This window comes from Lontra canadensis, unplaced genomic scaffold, assembly GCF_010015895.1.
Source record: "Lontra canadensis isolate GAN:19392208 unplaced genomic scaffold, GSC_riverotter_1.0 scaffold88, whole genome shotgun sequence".
NCBI lineage: Eukaryota > Metazoa > Chordata > Mammalia > Carnivora > Mustelidae > Lontra > Lontra canadensis.
In genome coordinates, this window is record NW_022631082.1 from 7,548,528 (window position 1) to 7,561,754 (window position 13,227).

General features: G+C 49.2%; 1 protein-coding gene across 1 annotated transcript; it reads right to left on the reverse strand.

Annotated features, from left to right (window-relative positions):
- Positions 1–1,204: 1,204 nt before the first annotated feature.
- Positions 1,205–10,205, reverse strand: ASF1B (anti-silencing function 1B histone chaperone). Its single transcript, XM_032835905.1, has 4 exons — positions 9,324–10,205; positions 4,595–4,710; positions 2,817–2,993; positions 1,205–2,437 (listed from the first exon to the last, which is right to left on the reverse strand). The coding sequence occupies exons 1-4, from the start codon at positions 9,430–9,432 to the stop codon at positions 2,231–2,233; spliced, it is 609 nt and encodes a 202-aa protein (XP_032691796.1). The 5' UTR covers positions 9,433–10,205; the 3' UTR covers positions 1,205–2,230.
- Between the last annotated feature and the right edge of the window lie 3,022 nt (positions 10,206–13,227).

Sequence of the window (13,227 nt, forward strand, 5' to 3'; positions counted from 1 at the left end):
CACAGCCAGGCTGAGGATGCCTTTTGGGCAACACGAAGGGAAGCTGCCCTCCCTAAGCAATACGATGACTTTTTTCTGGGTGCCCTTTTATTTTCATTTTTAAAGAATTTAAGTAATCTCTACATCTAATGTTCTGCTCCAACTTACAACCCAGAGATCAAGAGTCCCATGCTCCACGCAGAGCCAGTCAGGTGCCCCTGGGTGCCCTTTGATTGATTATTTATTTATTTAAAAGATTTTATTTATTTATTTGACAGACAGAGATCACAAGTAGGCAGAGAGGCAGGCAGAGAGAGAGGAGGAAGCAGGCTCCCTGCTAAGCAAAGAGCCCGATATGGGGTTCGATCCCAGGACCCTGGGATCATGACCTGAGCCACCCAGGCGCCCCGGGTGCCCTTTTAAAACACAGCCTGAGGTCAGTTTCTCACTGCCACACTATTGACATTTGGGGCAGGGTAATTCTTTGTTGGGGGTGAGGGACGGGTCTGTGTGTGCACAACAGTTTTATCAGCATCCCATCTCTACCCACTGGATGCCGGTAGGACTTCCCTCACCTCCACCAAAACAGATCTCAGACATTGTTAAATGTGTCCCGGAGGCAAAGCACCCCCAGTTGAGAACCACTGAAGAAGACCCAAACAGAACTTGCCAAGGGGAGCAGGGGGCCGGATGAACCAGCTATCTTGACTCAGGAGCTAGTTGGGTCTCAGGTCTATAAGCCAACTGGCTGGTTGGCCTTTCGACCTATACAGTCCACACCCTTTCCAGCAGCTATCTGCACCCATGTTCCTAGGTCTCCCAGTTTTCGGGAGGGAAGAGTTAGGGCACTTCTCTGAATTATGGGGAAATGGCTCACCAGCCAAAGCAGTCTACTCTGGGCTGTGGGGTTACAAAGTAAGGTTAAGTAAAATTTAATAAAAGTGTTGCTTTGTGTGTCCTTGGGGCATGATGTTAATTTCTTCCCGTGGGTCAAGGTCAAAGTCTAAAAAATCACTGGTTATGTTCTACCCAGAACAGCTGTGTTGCTTAACTTTTGACAAAGAAAAACCCCTCCCTGAACCTCAGTCTGGAGTACAATTATGTAACCAATTAAGACTAGGGTAAGGAGCTGAGCAAGGGGACAAAGGGCAGTCAGCCCAGTGGCTGGGGCAAGAGCCCCCTCACCACATTATGAGGAGAAATGAACAAATCTGCCTCAGCCCACTTACGACAAAAGCAGAATCAGTCTAAATGAAGTGCTTTTTATTTTTAGATCAACCAAAATATTTAATATAAAAACCCTTTAATATACAAACTGCAATCACAATAGCATCCACGTAGCAGCAAGGGAACAGGGCGTCGCAGGGAGCATGGTGTTGGGTCGAGGGGGAGAGGTTTTCAGGGTCCCTACAGTTTCCTTTGCCTGTAAGAGCACGAGGTCTTCGCAGCGGGCAGATCAAGGCAGGCAGAGGGGCCCTGATGCCAACACTGAGGCAGACTGAGCAAAGCAGACTCCTCCAACATGCCATTTCCCCACCATGGCAGCCTCCAGGGAAAGACAGATCCAGTTAGGAGATGATGGGAAGGTGGTTGTGACTGAGAGGAGAGTCAACCATCACTCCTCAGCATCCTGCTGAGCACACCCCTTCAGAAAGTTTTCCAGAGGCTGTTGGATCAGAAAGACCTAAAAACTTTCCTGGGAGAAGGACAGAAATTGAGTCCAAGCATACCTTTTAACCAAGATTTCTTGCCTGTGACTCCAAAAAGTGGGGTGGATTTGCTCAGATGTTGGGGAAGGACAGGAATGACAGAGCCTTTGGCTCAACAGGGCTGGAGCCTTGCCAGGGATTGACCAAGAAAGCCTCAAGGCAGGCCAGGGAGGTCTGTGGGAAGAGCTTTGGGTCAATGGTACTCACAGAAGCATGGCGGCGCAAAGGCCTGCAGGTGGAATTTATAAAGTGTGTGTGGAAGAGAGAAAAGACACAAGTCACAAAGAATTAAAAACTGAAGTACCTGCTTCTTACAGGCCTGGGCAGTAGAGGTAAGATGATCCTTCTGGGTCAGGGTTGGGAGAGACCGGAGGCCTGCTTCCTTCCTCAGAGCCACGTCTGGCCTGGGTATAGGTGATAGCCTCAAAGCCCTCCAGATGGCCTCCATGGGACTGTCCAGGAGGCCAAGTTCCCCTCTGCAGATGTGCTAGGAGACTGGCCGCAGTCCTGGCTGGGCCCAGGTAGGGCCTGGATTCCCGCAGTTAGATGCAGTCCATGGAATTCTCGGGAAGGAGGCTGGGGATGCAGCCAGGGAGACCCAAGCCCTTGATAGGAGCACAGCTGAAGGGGAGGCCACAGCCCAGGGCAGGGTCCTGGTTCTCTATAGCCTCTAGCCTGTCCATGTTGTTGTCCCAGTTGATGTGGAATCGGGTCACTCGGGGGTTTGAGGCCAAGATGTTCCTCTGGAGCTGGGGCAGAAAGAGGAACGTCAACCCTTGTCAGCATGCCTTGTCATTACTCCCACGGAGCTGGGGCACCCCCAGCTCCTGCCCCAAGGCCAGGAAGAATAGAGCTTACTTATTCCATCACCATCAACAACTATGGGTAGATCTCCAAGGAGCACTTATGTACCACGACTTAGGGCTGAGACCTATCTAATCTCAATTCTGCGAGGCGTGCTTCTGAGAAACAAAGACCTTTCTCTCTCTGGTTCTAGTCTGGAGCTGCAAGATCTGAGCATGACTTGAAAACCTTAAGAAGCGACCTTGGCTCCCAGTTCCAGTGACTCAACTCCCCCAGGTGCAAAGGAGCCAGCCTGTCCAAAGCAGGCCCAAACACAGGCCCCACCTGAGAGAAGTCTGGCTTCAGGGGTGGGTTCTCCCGCAGCTCGGGATTGGGGTATTCGTTGTTGACGTAGTAGCCCACACGGATGAACTCCTGTCCATGGTAGGTGCAGGTGATGAGGACCACGGTCACACCCACAGCATCAGTCTCGGGGATGAGGGATGGGTTGGGGGCGTCAGCCTAGAGGAAACACACCCCACGCCTTAGCATTGATCACACAGCCACACCTCCCTCAGTTAACAATGATTTTCAAGCAACACATATTTACTGAGCCAGAAGTATGATCTCTACCAACGGGAGTTTCTAATCGAGTGGGGAAGACAGAATCAATCCTGCAAATGCCTGTAAAATGCTCAGTGTGACAAGTGCCATGAGGAAGTAAATGGTGCTGAGGAGTGTAGTGAGTGGGGGGGGGGGGGGAGGGTGGCAGAGGATAAGGCAGGTAGGTACTAGGCCACCCAGGACCTTTTGGGCCAGTTAAGGGCTTGGGGAAGAGAAAGAATGTTTGGCAGGAGGTAAGTGCTGCATCACTCTTGTGGGGTGTGATGCAGGGTGTGAGGTTATGATGGGAGGAGGGCCGTTGTGTGAGCAGGGAGATTGGGCAGGTTACAGTAGTCACCCTGGAGCACAGAGAGCAACTTATACCAGGAAGGAGAGGAACAGAGGCAGACAGATTTGGGGTGTGTTGTTATGGATAGGACCAGCTACATAACTGGTACAAAATGAAACCAATACCTAATGAAACAAGGGATCCCTTATTCACAAATTACTGAGTTCTAGCCAGCAACAGCAGAATTTATTAGACCAGGTGCTGGGCCCTGTATGGCCGCCTGGGCTGAATGCTCAGGAAGGCAGCCCTGCTTGTGGAGTGGCGCAGATGGGCTTGCCTTGCTGGTGGCCTGGTTACAGGAGGGTGAGGTGTTAGGGGATGGGATGAAGTTGTTTGGACTGGGGTGGGAGCAGCAGAGTGGGAGGCAGGTGAGGACTGAGCAGAGCCTTTGCTTTTAGTATCTTTAAATATTCATTTATTTTTAAATATTTATTTATCTTAGAGAGAGAGAGAGAGAGAGAGAGGGCAAGCGAGACAGGGAAGTGGAGGAGGAGCAGAGGGAAGAGCATCCCAAGCAGACACCACGCGAAGCCCAGTGCAGGGCTTGATCCCATGATCTTGAGATCATAACCTGAGCCAAAACCAAGAGTCAGATGCACAACCAACTGTGCCACCCAGGTGCCCTGGTGACCTTGCTGTTCAGAATGGCCAGCAAGCATAGTGCTTAGTGCAAGGTGATGATGTGCCTTATGGACAAGGTATGTGTTAGATAAGCTTTGTTCAGGCATGAGTTAGAGGGCGATTGGCAGGGAGTTCAATATGAATGAGCCAACAATACTAAACAAGGTGTCTTTCAATATAAACACGCGAAATAAGATTATGTACTGACATACTATACTGACAATAGGACTTGCAACAACCTAACCCTGTATTCTTCCACGGGCAATGGTGTGGTGTTCACGAATTAGCTAATGCAGCATTTGCAGCGACCTTATAGAATGTAACTGCCATGAATAATGAGAATCAACTATGAATCAGTGGCTCATGGTGACAACTATGACACAGAAGTGGAGAAAAGGGAAACGTATGAAGTATTTCTGAGAGGTCAGAGAGTTCTTGAAAGCAGAGCCAGAATTTGAGCCTCAACTTTTGACCCTGGAACCACACTGCATGCTCTCAGGTAGAAGAGGATGTGTCCAGGTGCCAAGGCCTCAGGCCTTGTCTTTCTTACCTGAAAGATGAACATGTGTCTTCCCGCTGGGACGGGCCCAACTAGCACAGAGTCTAGGATTTGGTCAAACTCCTCACTCTCAGCTGAGCCAACATAAATGATCTTCCACTCTAGATCTGTAAGGATATGGGGAATTAAGGATTTTAAATAGCTGGGCAGCATGAAGGCAGGGGAAGATCTTCTCACGTGAGTTGTAGACAGATCCTTAATATACTGAAAGATTTTTATTCTCAAGAATACCTGACATCCGCTGGAGACTGAGTGCCAGGCATCACAAGCCTGAACACTGGAGTGGGCATGAAACTCTGCTTCTAATGGGGAAATTTTCCCCGTGAGCCTAGCTTTGCCAGGCGACCTTGACTCTGCATCTCTGGGGAAACTCCGCGATCTCAGAGCCTGAGGGTGAACCGTATGGCAGAGGTAGAATTAGGAGCCACGTGACAGAGGCATGCTGAGGAGGGAAGAGCAGGGAATTGGGCCATTTCAGGGCCCTGCCCACTGGGTCCTGGGATAGGAAGCAGCATCCTCTTTCACACACAGGGACTGGTGCCACCGAACTGAATAGATCCCTCGACAACTGGGGCAGGGCAGCAGATTCCAATCCAGTAGGAGAGCCAGCAGGCAGGAGGGGGAAGACGAGGCCACTGAGGGAGCCAGCCAGCCCCCAGGTCTTCCAGTTCCGGCACCAACTCATGCCTACTCTCAGATGTTTGGGTGACAGTGACTTGGTCAACAAATGTGGTATTGTAGGTGATCCTATGAACCCCAACTTGCTTGCATCCCATCCAGTAGGGGGAATCTCATCCCTGAGTAGGTTCCAGCAAGGTGAAAGGAAAAGTGCTTAAGGAGATTCTGCCCAGCAAGCACAGGAAATTCCCGGTGACCGCTGCCTCTTGCAGGAGGTCCAAGTGTATCAGGGGCAAGGTCACGCTAGTACAGGGGAGCTTGGCAGGAGACCTGCAACTTATTTTAGGTTCTTTGAAATTACACAACCTACAGCTCCAGCAGCCAGCGGAAATTTCACAAGCTATGAGTTTCCCAGGAAACAAACTGTTGTTGAAGTTGCCCTGTTTCTTGGTTCAGTGTCCCACAACAGCATCCAACTGGGGAAACACCGCTATGCTGGGCCACAGCTATGGAGGTCTGTCACCTGAGCCCCACGCTCTTCCTCAATACACTGATTTCCTTTCCCATTGCAGCGTCGCCTAAGCCTTCTACTCAGGGTCCCTAGCGGGTCTGTGGCATAGTGACCGTAAGGTTCACCGGGATTCAAACCCCCAGTCTCTTAATATTTGCAGGGACCAGTTAAGTTTACTGATTTACCTTTGTGACAAGGAGTGACACGACTAAACAGAACATGTTTCTGGATGAACAAAAACCAAGCTGACTGTCTTTACCTTTCTAACAGCTCTCTATTTTGGTAGCTTTCCTCCCAGCCTTGCCCCCCCACTCCCGTGGAGTCCTATATGTGTGCATTTAACTAATCTGCTGGAGCGAGATAAAAAGGAGACTGAAGGAGAGCAGGTCCTGTGAGGGTCACAGGCACTGGGTATTCAGTACCACTGGCAAAACCTAAACAAAGACTGGTGTGGGTGCTGCCCCAAGAAAACGCACTGGGCCAGCAGCCAGGCAAATGGGCCACAATGACTCCCTCAAGAGAGGCCAAAAAGAAACGTGAGAAATGACGGAGGACCATAGAGAAATACTGACTCAAGGGGTTAGAGGAGCTGATAAAGTCATCTGCAGAAGACAGCAGATACCTGAAAATAAGGACCTATAACCTGGATCATCATAAACTTGTTAGGCGTTTTAAGCAGAAGCATACTTAAGTTGCTCCATTTCTTATTTTTACTTTTATTTATTTAAGATTTTATTTATCTGTTTGACAGAGATAGAGAGAGATCACAAGCAGGCAGAGAGGCTGGGGGGGGGTGGTTGGAGCGCAGCCCCCCCCCCCCAAGCAGAAAGCCTGATGCGAGGCTCGATCCCAGGACCCTGAGATCATGACCTGAGCTGAACTGAGCCACCCAGGCACCCCTCCATTTTTTAATATAACCATCCTTTAGAAGAAGGAGGCAGCTGCACACGTGTCATGGTGTACCTAACTTTTTAGGCAATTTCAAGGGTAACTTGACAGTACTCAATTTTGTCTTTATATCCTGACTTCACAATGGAACAGTTGACAACATGCTCCTCCACTAGGTACGAAAACAAAACCAAAACTAACCTGATAAAAGGCATGTAAAAATTCGTTTTGAACTAGTTGGAGAATATTTCCTGCCTTAAAACAAAACAAAAACTATCTAGTAGGCTTTCTTTCTGTTTGTTATTTGCCCTTGTTCAGAATCATATAGATGAATCTTGGCTTGACCACAGTGTTAGCTGTAGGACAGAACATCTGGTTCCATGACTTATTCAAACAGTTGCTGCTGAATTTCTCAATACAAGAGGAAAAACACACCTACTGTATTAAATGTGGACCGAAGTCTTGGAAGCATCTATTTCCAGTTGCTGAGGAGAAAAAAGAACCAAAGGGGCTTGGATCCTTTGGGAAACAGAGCCAACCACTGATTGGGGGTTGGGTCTTTTGTTGCACCTTCAGTTGCCAGTGTCAAGGTAACAAGACTGAGATTTTTCCAGAATCTGAGAGACTCCTAAAACCAGGCCCCCTCCATATATTTGGGAGGCAGGAAATGGATTCTTTCTGCTCCATGGGAAGAAGGCTAGGAGGAGGCAGAAAGCAAGGGGGCAGGTCAAAGTCATGGACAGCCCTAGGGATAGAACCAGAGTCTGGATTTCCAGGCCAGAGTTTGCTTTCTGACTTGGATTTCTCTGAGCAAAAGCTTTATTTTCTGGGTGTAATTAATAATAGCACCCCTTCATTCTCTTTTGAGAGTGTCCCAATGTGGGAATAAATTCTATGGGCAGTCTTATTTATGCTCCACTTCTAAAATAAGGGATGAAATCTTTCTTTCCTAGGTTATAGCCAAGGTAGAGAACTCTGGACTCAACTTAGAGACAAACTCTAGTGTCAATGCTTCTATAGACCCAGCATCAAGACTTCTACTTCTATGACCTTGGGGAAGTCATTCCATTGCTCTCTATTAAAACATAACGACCAGCAGGTTGACTTTTGACTTTCCTGCTCTGAGTCTATAAACAGATTAGTAAAGTAACAGGCAGAGGTTTTCCTAGGAATAGATGTACTAGATAATGACTATGCAACCCTTTTTAAATGCAAGGAGCACAAACAGGCTGTTTGAAACCTGATCTCCTGCCTTCTGGGAACTGTGAATCCCTTAACCTATTAGCTCCTTACATTTCCTCCTGGCTTTAAAATTAAATTCTTATTCCACAGTGTCATTCTACACTTTAATTATTTATTTACACCCTACCTTGTTCCAGAAAGGATTTAACTGGGCTTATTCTATAGTTAGTCACAAGTAGATTCCTTAATTTAAAAGGGAGAGAAACTGGGAGAGACTGATCTATTGGCCTACACCAAAAGCACACACATCTCGAATTCTGTCAACCCCAAACTAATCCAAGTGGCTGGCTTTTCCCACAAACCACCCACCTACCACTGAGAGGCGCTAGTTAGCACACCATGACCTCACAAATCTCCAGCTCCCCAGAGGCTGCCTCTTCTTTAACCACCAAATGGAGAATCTGTCTAATGGGGTACTTCCTCCTGAAAGTGATGCCAAGAGTCCCTGGGCAACCTTAGATTTTCGATTTTTATAGACCTTTACTTGAAAGGTCTTTCATTCTTTGTGGTTCCTGTCTTCTCATCTGTGAGATGAGAGCCGTATCTGCCTTTATAACACAGATGAATAAGTACATCTGTGAAAGCACCTTGGAAAAGATGCCCTAAAAGTTCTGACCTCCCAGCCGACTGTCTGAAGCCAGAGACTGTCATGGTTCAGCCTGGCCCACCCACCCCCCAGACTGGGTCAGACCATCAAAAGGGCTGCAAGAATTTCTGCAGTAGGCCAGCTGGAACCTGGTGGGCAGACAGTGGGAACCGGGTGATGCTTGCCTGGTTAGGCCACACTTCAGATATGAATGTTTATCCAAGCGCGCAGACAGGAAGGAGGAACCGGAGCTGGGAAGACCAAGTTATCCTGAAGGACCGGAGCTGGAAACCTGCCATGCCTCCCCGGGTGGAGCCCAAGAATGGAAAATTGGGGACAGGCTAAGGAGGTGGGAAGCCAGGTTCTAGGGTATGTGCTTTGGGGGTAGAAAACAATCAGGAGTGAGTGGGGGTGGGGTTGTTTTAAATATCAGCAGGTTGGGTAGGGGATTACTGGAGACAAATGGGGAGATCGGGGCGAGTAAGGTTTACCACGGGGGAATGGGATTTCACAGAGCGAAAGGGTGACGGAGGGGCTCCGCTGGGAAAAAAGGAAGGTAGCCTGGGGAACACGGGGTGACTGAAGGTCTCTGCAGGTTAAAGCATGGAGACTGGGGTTTCTACATAGGAAATACGTGCCCAGGAGGGGCTCCACAGAAAAAAATAGGGGGATGGTGGTCTCCACGCAGGAAACGGGAGTAACCGTGGGGAGGGGATCGATCGGGTTGGCCACAGGGTGTCCGGAGTAACCTCCACAAAAAGGATGGGGCTGAACGGGAGGGAAGGAGAAAGATCAGGGCTGGAAGGGCTTGTTTCACGCGGGAGGTCGGGGTTGGCCGGGGGGAGGGGGGAATCTCCATACAGGCCCAGCCTCACCGTCCGCCAGGGCCTCACTGCACTCGAAGCTGATCTCGAACCGGAAGGGGCTGTGGAAAGGGCTCGGATTCTCCAGCACCGCCACGTTCAGCACAGAAACCTTGGCCATCGCCTTGCCGGACTGCGGCAGAGGCCACAGCTGGGGCCGAGCCCGCGCCTGAATCCTCTGGGGTCAGCGGGTTTAGCGTTACCACAGCCGCTCCCGCCTCTTCTGTCCGCCGACTGAAGTGCGTATTTGGTCCGCGCGCCTCCTTCAAATAGCCGGCCCCACCCTCCGGCCAATCACCGTCAACGCTCTCAGCCGACGGGAGCACACCCTCAGCCAATCCTGGGGCGCGGGTCGGCGCGCGCCGGGACTCCTCGGGCCAATCCAGGGAGCTCCCTCTCCGGGATGCGCGAAGGAGGCGGAACCATTTCTTGGCTTCTTGGGACCCAACGGGAACCAATCCCCAGCGTCTCCGACTCGGATGTCTAGGGCAGGGGTGGGCGGAGGCAGAGCGCGGGGCTCCTCTCGACCAATCCCAAAGGTTCCCGCACCGGCGGGGCCCGCGCTTCGCTCCGCCCTTCCGGGAGCCGCGTCCGGGCGGAGGGCAGCGCCGCCAACCGCCTAGTGGTGGCGCGCGGCACCCGCTTAAGAGGGCGGGAGGGGCGGTGCTGGCGCCCGCGGTGATTGGCAGGCAGGCTTGCGGCCCGGCGGATGCAGATTCTCTGAGAGGTGATTGGCTGGGTTGGTCGCGGGGCGGGGGGAGACGAATACTTAGCTAGGGATTCGCCGCAGAGGAGCGGAAGTCGGCTGCCGGCGTGCTTGAATTGTGTGGAGGGAGAGGAGGAGCGTTTGCCGCCTTGGCCTCTGTCAGCAGGTGAGCGTTGCCGGCACCTTCTTTAAGGGGCTCCGGGCTCCGCAGGCCCAGCGGCGGGGGAGTCCGTTGTGAACGTTGGTCACACTCCTGAGGGGAGACGGAGCAGCGCTCACGCTGCGCGCTCGGACCGGGGCCCTGGGAGTCGGGCCTGGTTCGAATCCCGCTCTCACCTGCTTGAGGGCCGCTGGGAGGTTTCAGGTGGACAGCGCCGTAAGGGGGACTTGAAGTCCGGCTTCTGCCACTCAGCAGCCTGGGCCACGTCTCCCCGCCCTGTGAACGGGACCGTGGAAAACTCACGGACTTGACTCGTGACTGCATAATACAATTAGAGACTTCAGTGCACCCCGTAGGGTCGGACCGCCGTCGCGCCCTGCCTGGGAGACTCCAGGCGCCCGTTGGACCCATCCTCTGCTTCCTGCCCGCGACCAGTGGAAAATGAACGCGAGCCCCATTTCTCTCTTCACATTTTTCTAGTAAGCCCGTTAAAAAAAAAAAAAAAAGTAACAAAACAGATGAAATGAATCTTAATGTTATCTTTAACCCAGTGTAGCCAAGATCTTATTTCCCCATGCGACGGGTATAAAAAAATACAAATGAGGTACCTTGCATTCTTTTACTAAGTACCAAGGCTTCGAAATCCCATGCGTTTTACGGGTGCATCTCCATTTTCATCGGAAGGAGTCGGCCTGGCTTTTAGGTTTCATAAAATAGAGAGTTGAAAATGTAGGTTCACATGCCCACGCCGCCTGTCCCCAACTTAACAAGTTTTCCAGGAGCTCGACTTCATGTCGGGTTTTCAGTGTAAACGTTGATCAGTTAGAATTCCGTGATGGCGAAAGTGCTGTGCCGCCGGGGCACGAACTGCGTGCACGTGTTCATGAGCCCCTGTGACAAGTGGTTGCTGTATTCCTGGACGGTGTAGGTGTGAAACAATTTGGATCAGCCACTCTTAAATGTGAGTGGTTTTCTGTTGTCAGGATAAGAAAGTCGTGTTAGAGACTCTACGTACTTTGTTTCCTACTATACCCCCTTCCCCCGCCCTAACCCCAGCTTCGTCTGGCCAAATTCTCTTTCGGTTCCTTACAAATCTGACCTGGCATTTCCAGCGCAGAACCTCTTCTCCCGCTCTTGGCATGGCTGGCACCTTCTTGGCATTCAGGTCTATGTGTTCATCAAATATGCTTTTCTCAGAGAAGGCTTTGCAAGGGTCCTCTGGTCACTGTTCAGACTCATTAAGAGTATAGGCCTGAAAAAAAAAAAAAAAAAAAGAGTATAGGCCTGAACAGCACCTATTCAAGCCACTAGCATTTCTTACCCAGCCACCTCTGTAGTGTTGGTACAATTGTAAGGCCCCTTGATGCTAGGCATTTTTTTTCCTTTTTGTATATCTACATTTCACATTAAAAAAATGTTTTGTGGTTAAAAATATTGACAGTTTTTTCTTGGAGATGATTTGGCTGCAAGAAAATCCCCATTTATGATCAGCTATGATTTCTTGGCAGTCGTTGGGCATACTTGCGAATTTTTGTAACTGAAAAAATCTAATTTTCACATTATTTCCAAATGTAATTCAGTTGTTTATATGAATACTCAATTTAATGATGAAGTTGCTATGATGTTTTCTAGACATTTAATTAAATACTTATTCATTCCAACTTCGTAGTTTTCTTTTTGCATTGTGGAACTTTCCCCCACCCCCCACCTTTTCGTACCCGCTGAGAAGCTCATCAGCCACAAGCATTATGTCTTTGGTGCTAATGAAGAAAATGGCTCTCTATCTATAATGAGTACTCTATATAGCGGGCTGAATAATCTTCCATTATAAACTAGATCATGTCATTACTCTGCTTAAAACCTTCAAAAGCTTATCGTACTTAGAATGAAACCTAAGATCTTTACTGTGGCTTAGGAGGCCCTGCATGGTAACCTCAGCTGACCTCTTGGGCCTCATCTACAAGCCTTCCTCTGTCACCACTCTCCAGCCTTGCTGGCTTTATTTAGTGTATTTCAACATACCAAGCTTATTCCTGCTGCAGGGCTTTGCACTTGCTGTTCCCTCTGCCTAGAATGTGCTGTCTTTAAACAATTGCATGGCTGTCTCATTGTCATCATTTATGGTTCAACTCAAATGTCCCCTCAAAGAAGCCTTCCCGGGCCACTCTAGTTTAAAGCAGCCCTTCCTTAATCATATTATCCTGTTTTATTCTTAGTAGCATTCAGATCTAGTAGTACTTAACTTGGTTTTAGACTGCTCATCTCTCATCATCGGTCAGTAGATTGGCAGCTGATTGAGGGTAGAGATGTCTGCTGCCTCACATTGACCTGAGTGTATTTAAAAGAGTAAATTGATATAAAGGGTTTAATATAATACCTGGAACGTGAAAAGCACTCTATAACATGAACCGTTAGTAGTATATAGTAATAAGGAGATAAGTCTTTTGTTGTTGTTGTTAAGATTATTTATTTATTTATTTGAGAGAGAGAGCATGTGGGCACACAAGCAGGGGGAGTAGCAGGGAGAGGGAGAAGCAGATTCCCTGCTCAGCAGGAAGCCAGATGCAGGGCTGGATCCCAAGACCCTGGAATCATGACCTGAGCCAAAGGCAGATGCTTAACCGACTGAGCCACCCAGGCGCCGCAGGAGATGTCTTTATTCTTCCTACTAGATTTCAGGTGCACATCCATTTGGAAAAGTAGAAGAAATACTACAACAAAATACATTTTTACCTATTACCCAGCTTAAGGAGTCAAACATTGGAGATGCAGTTGAAAGGTCTTGTGTACTCCTGTCTCAAACCTAGTCCTTTCCCTTTTTCCTCCAATGTAACCACAACCCTAGATTTGGTGTTTGTTTTCTGTGCATGTTTGTACATCTTTATATACAATATATAGTATTATCATGTTCTACAATTTTATATAAATGAAATCTATGCAAAAACGTTACCATTCTAGGCATGAGACTGCTGTCTTTAGAAAGGCCTGATTGCAAGGTTGGCCCTTGACTGGTCTCTAGGAACTTGGATTTCATGAAGTTTCCTGTCATC

Coding starts and splice junctions, on each gene's coding strand:
- ASF1B (XM_032835905.1), bottom strand. CDS start 9,432: ATGGCCAAGGTTTCTGTGCTGAACGTGGCGGTGCTGGAGAATCCGAGC. Junction 4,711..9,323: donor CAGTGAGGCCCTGGCGGACG/GTGAGGCTGGGC, acceptor ATATCCTTACAG/ATCTAGAGTGGAAGATCATT. Junction 2,438..2,816: donor TGAAGCCAGACTTCTCTCAG/GTGGGGCCTGTG, acceptor TTTCTGCCCCAG/CTCCAGAGGAACATCTTGGC.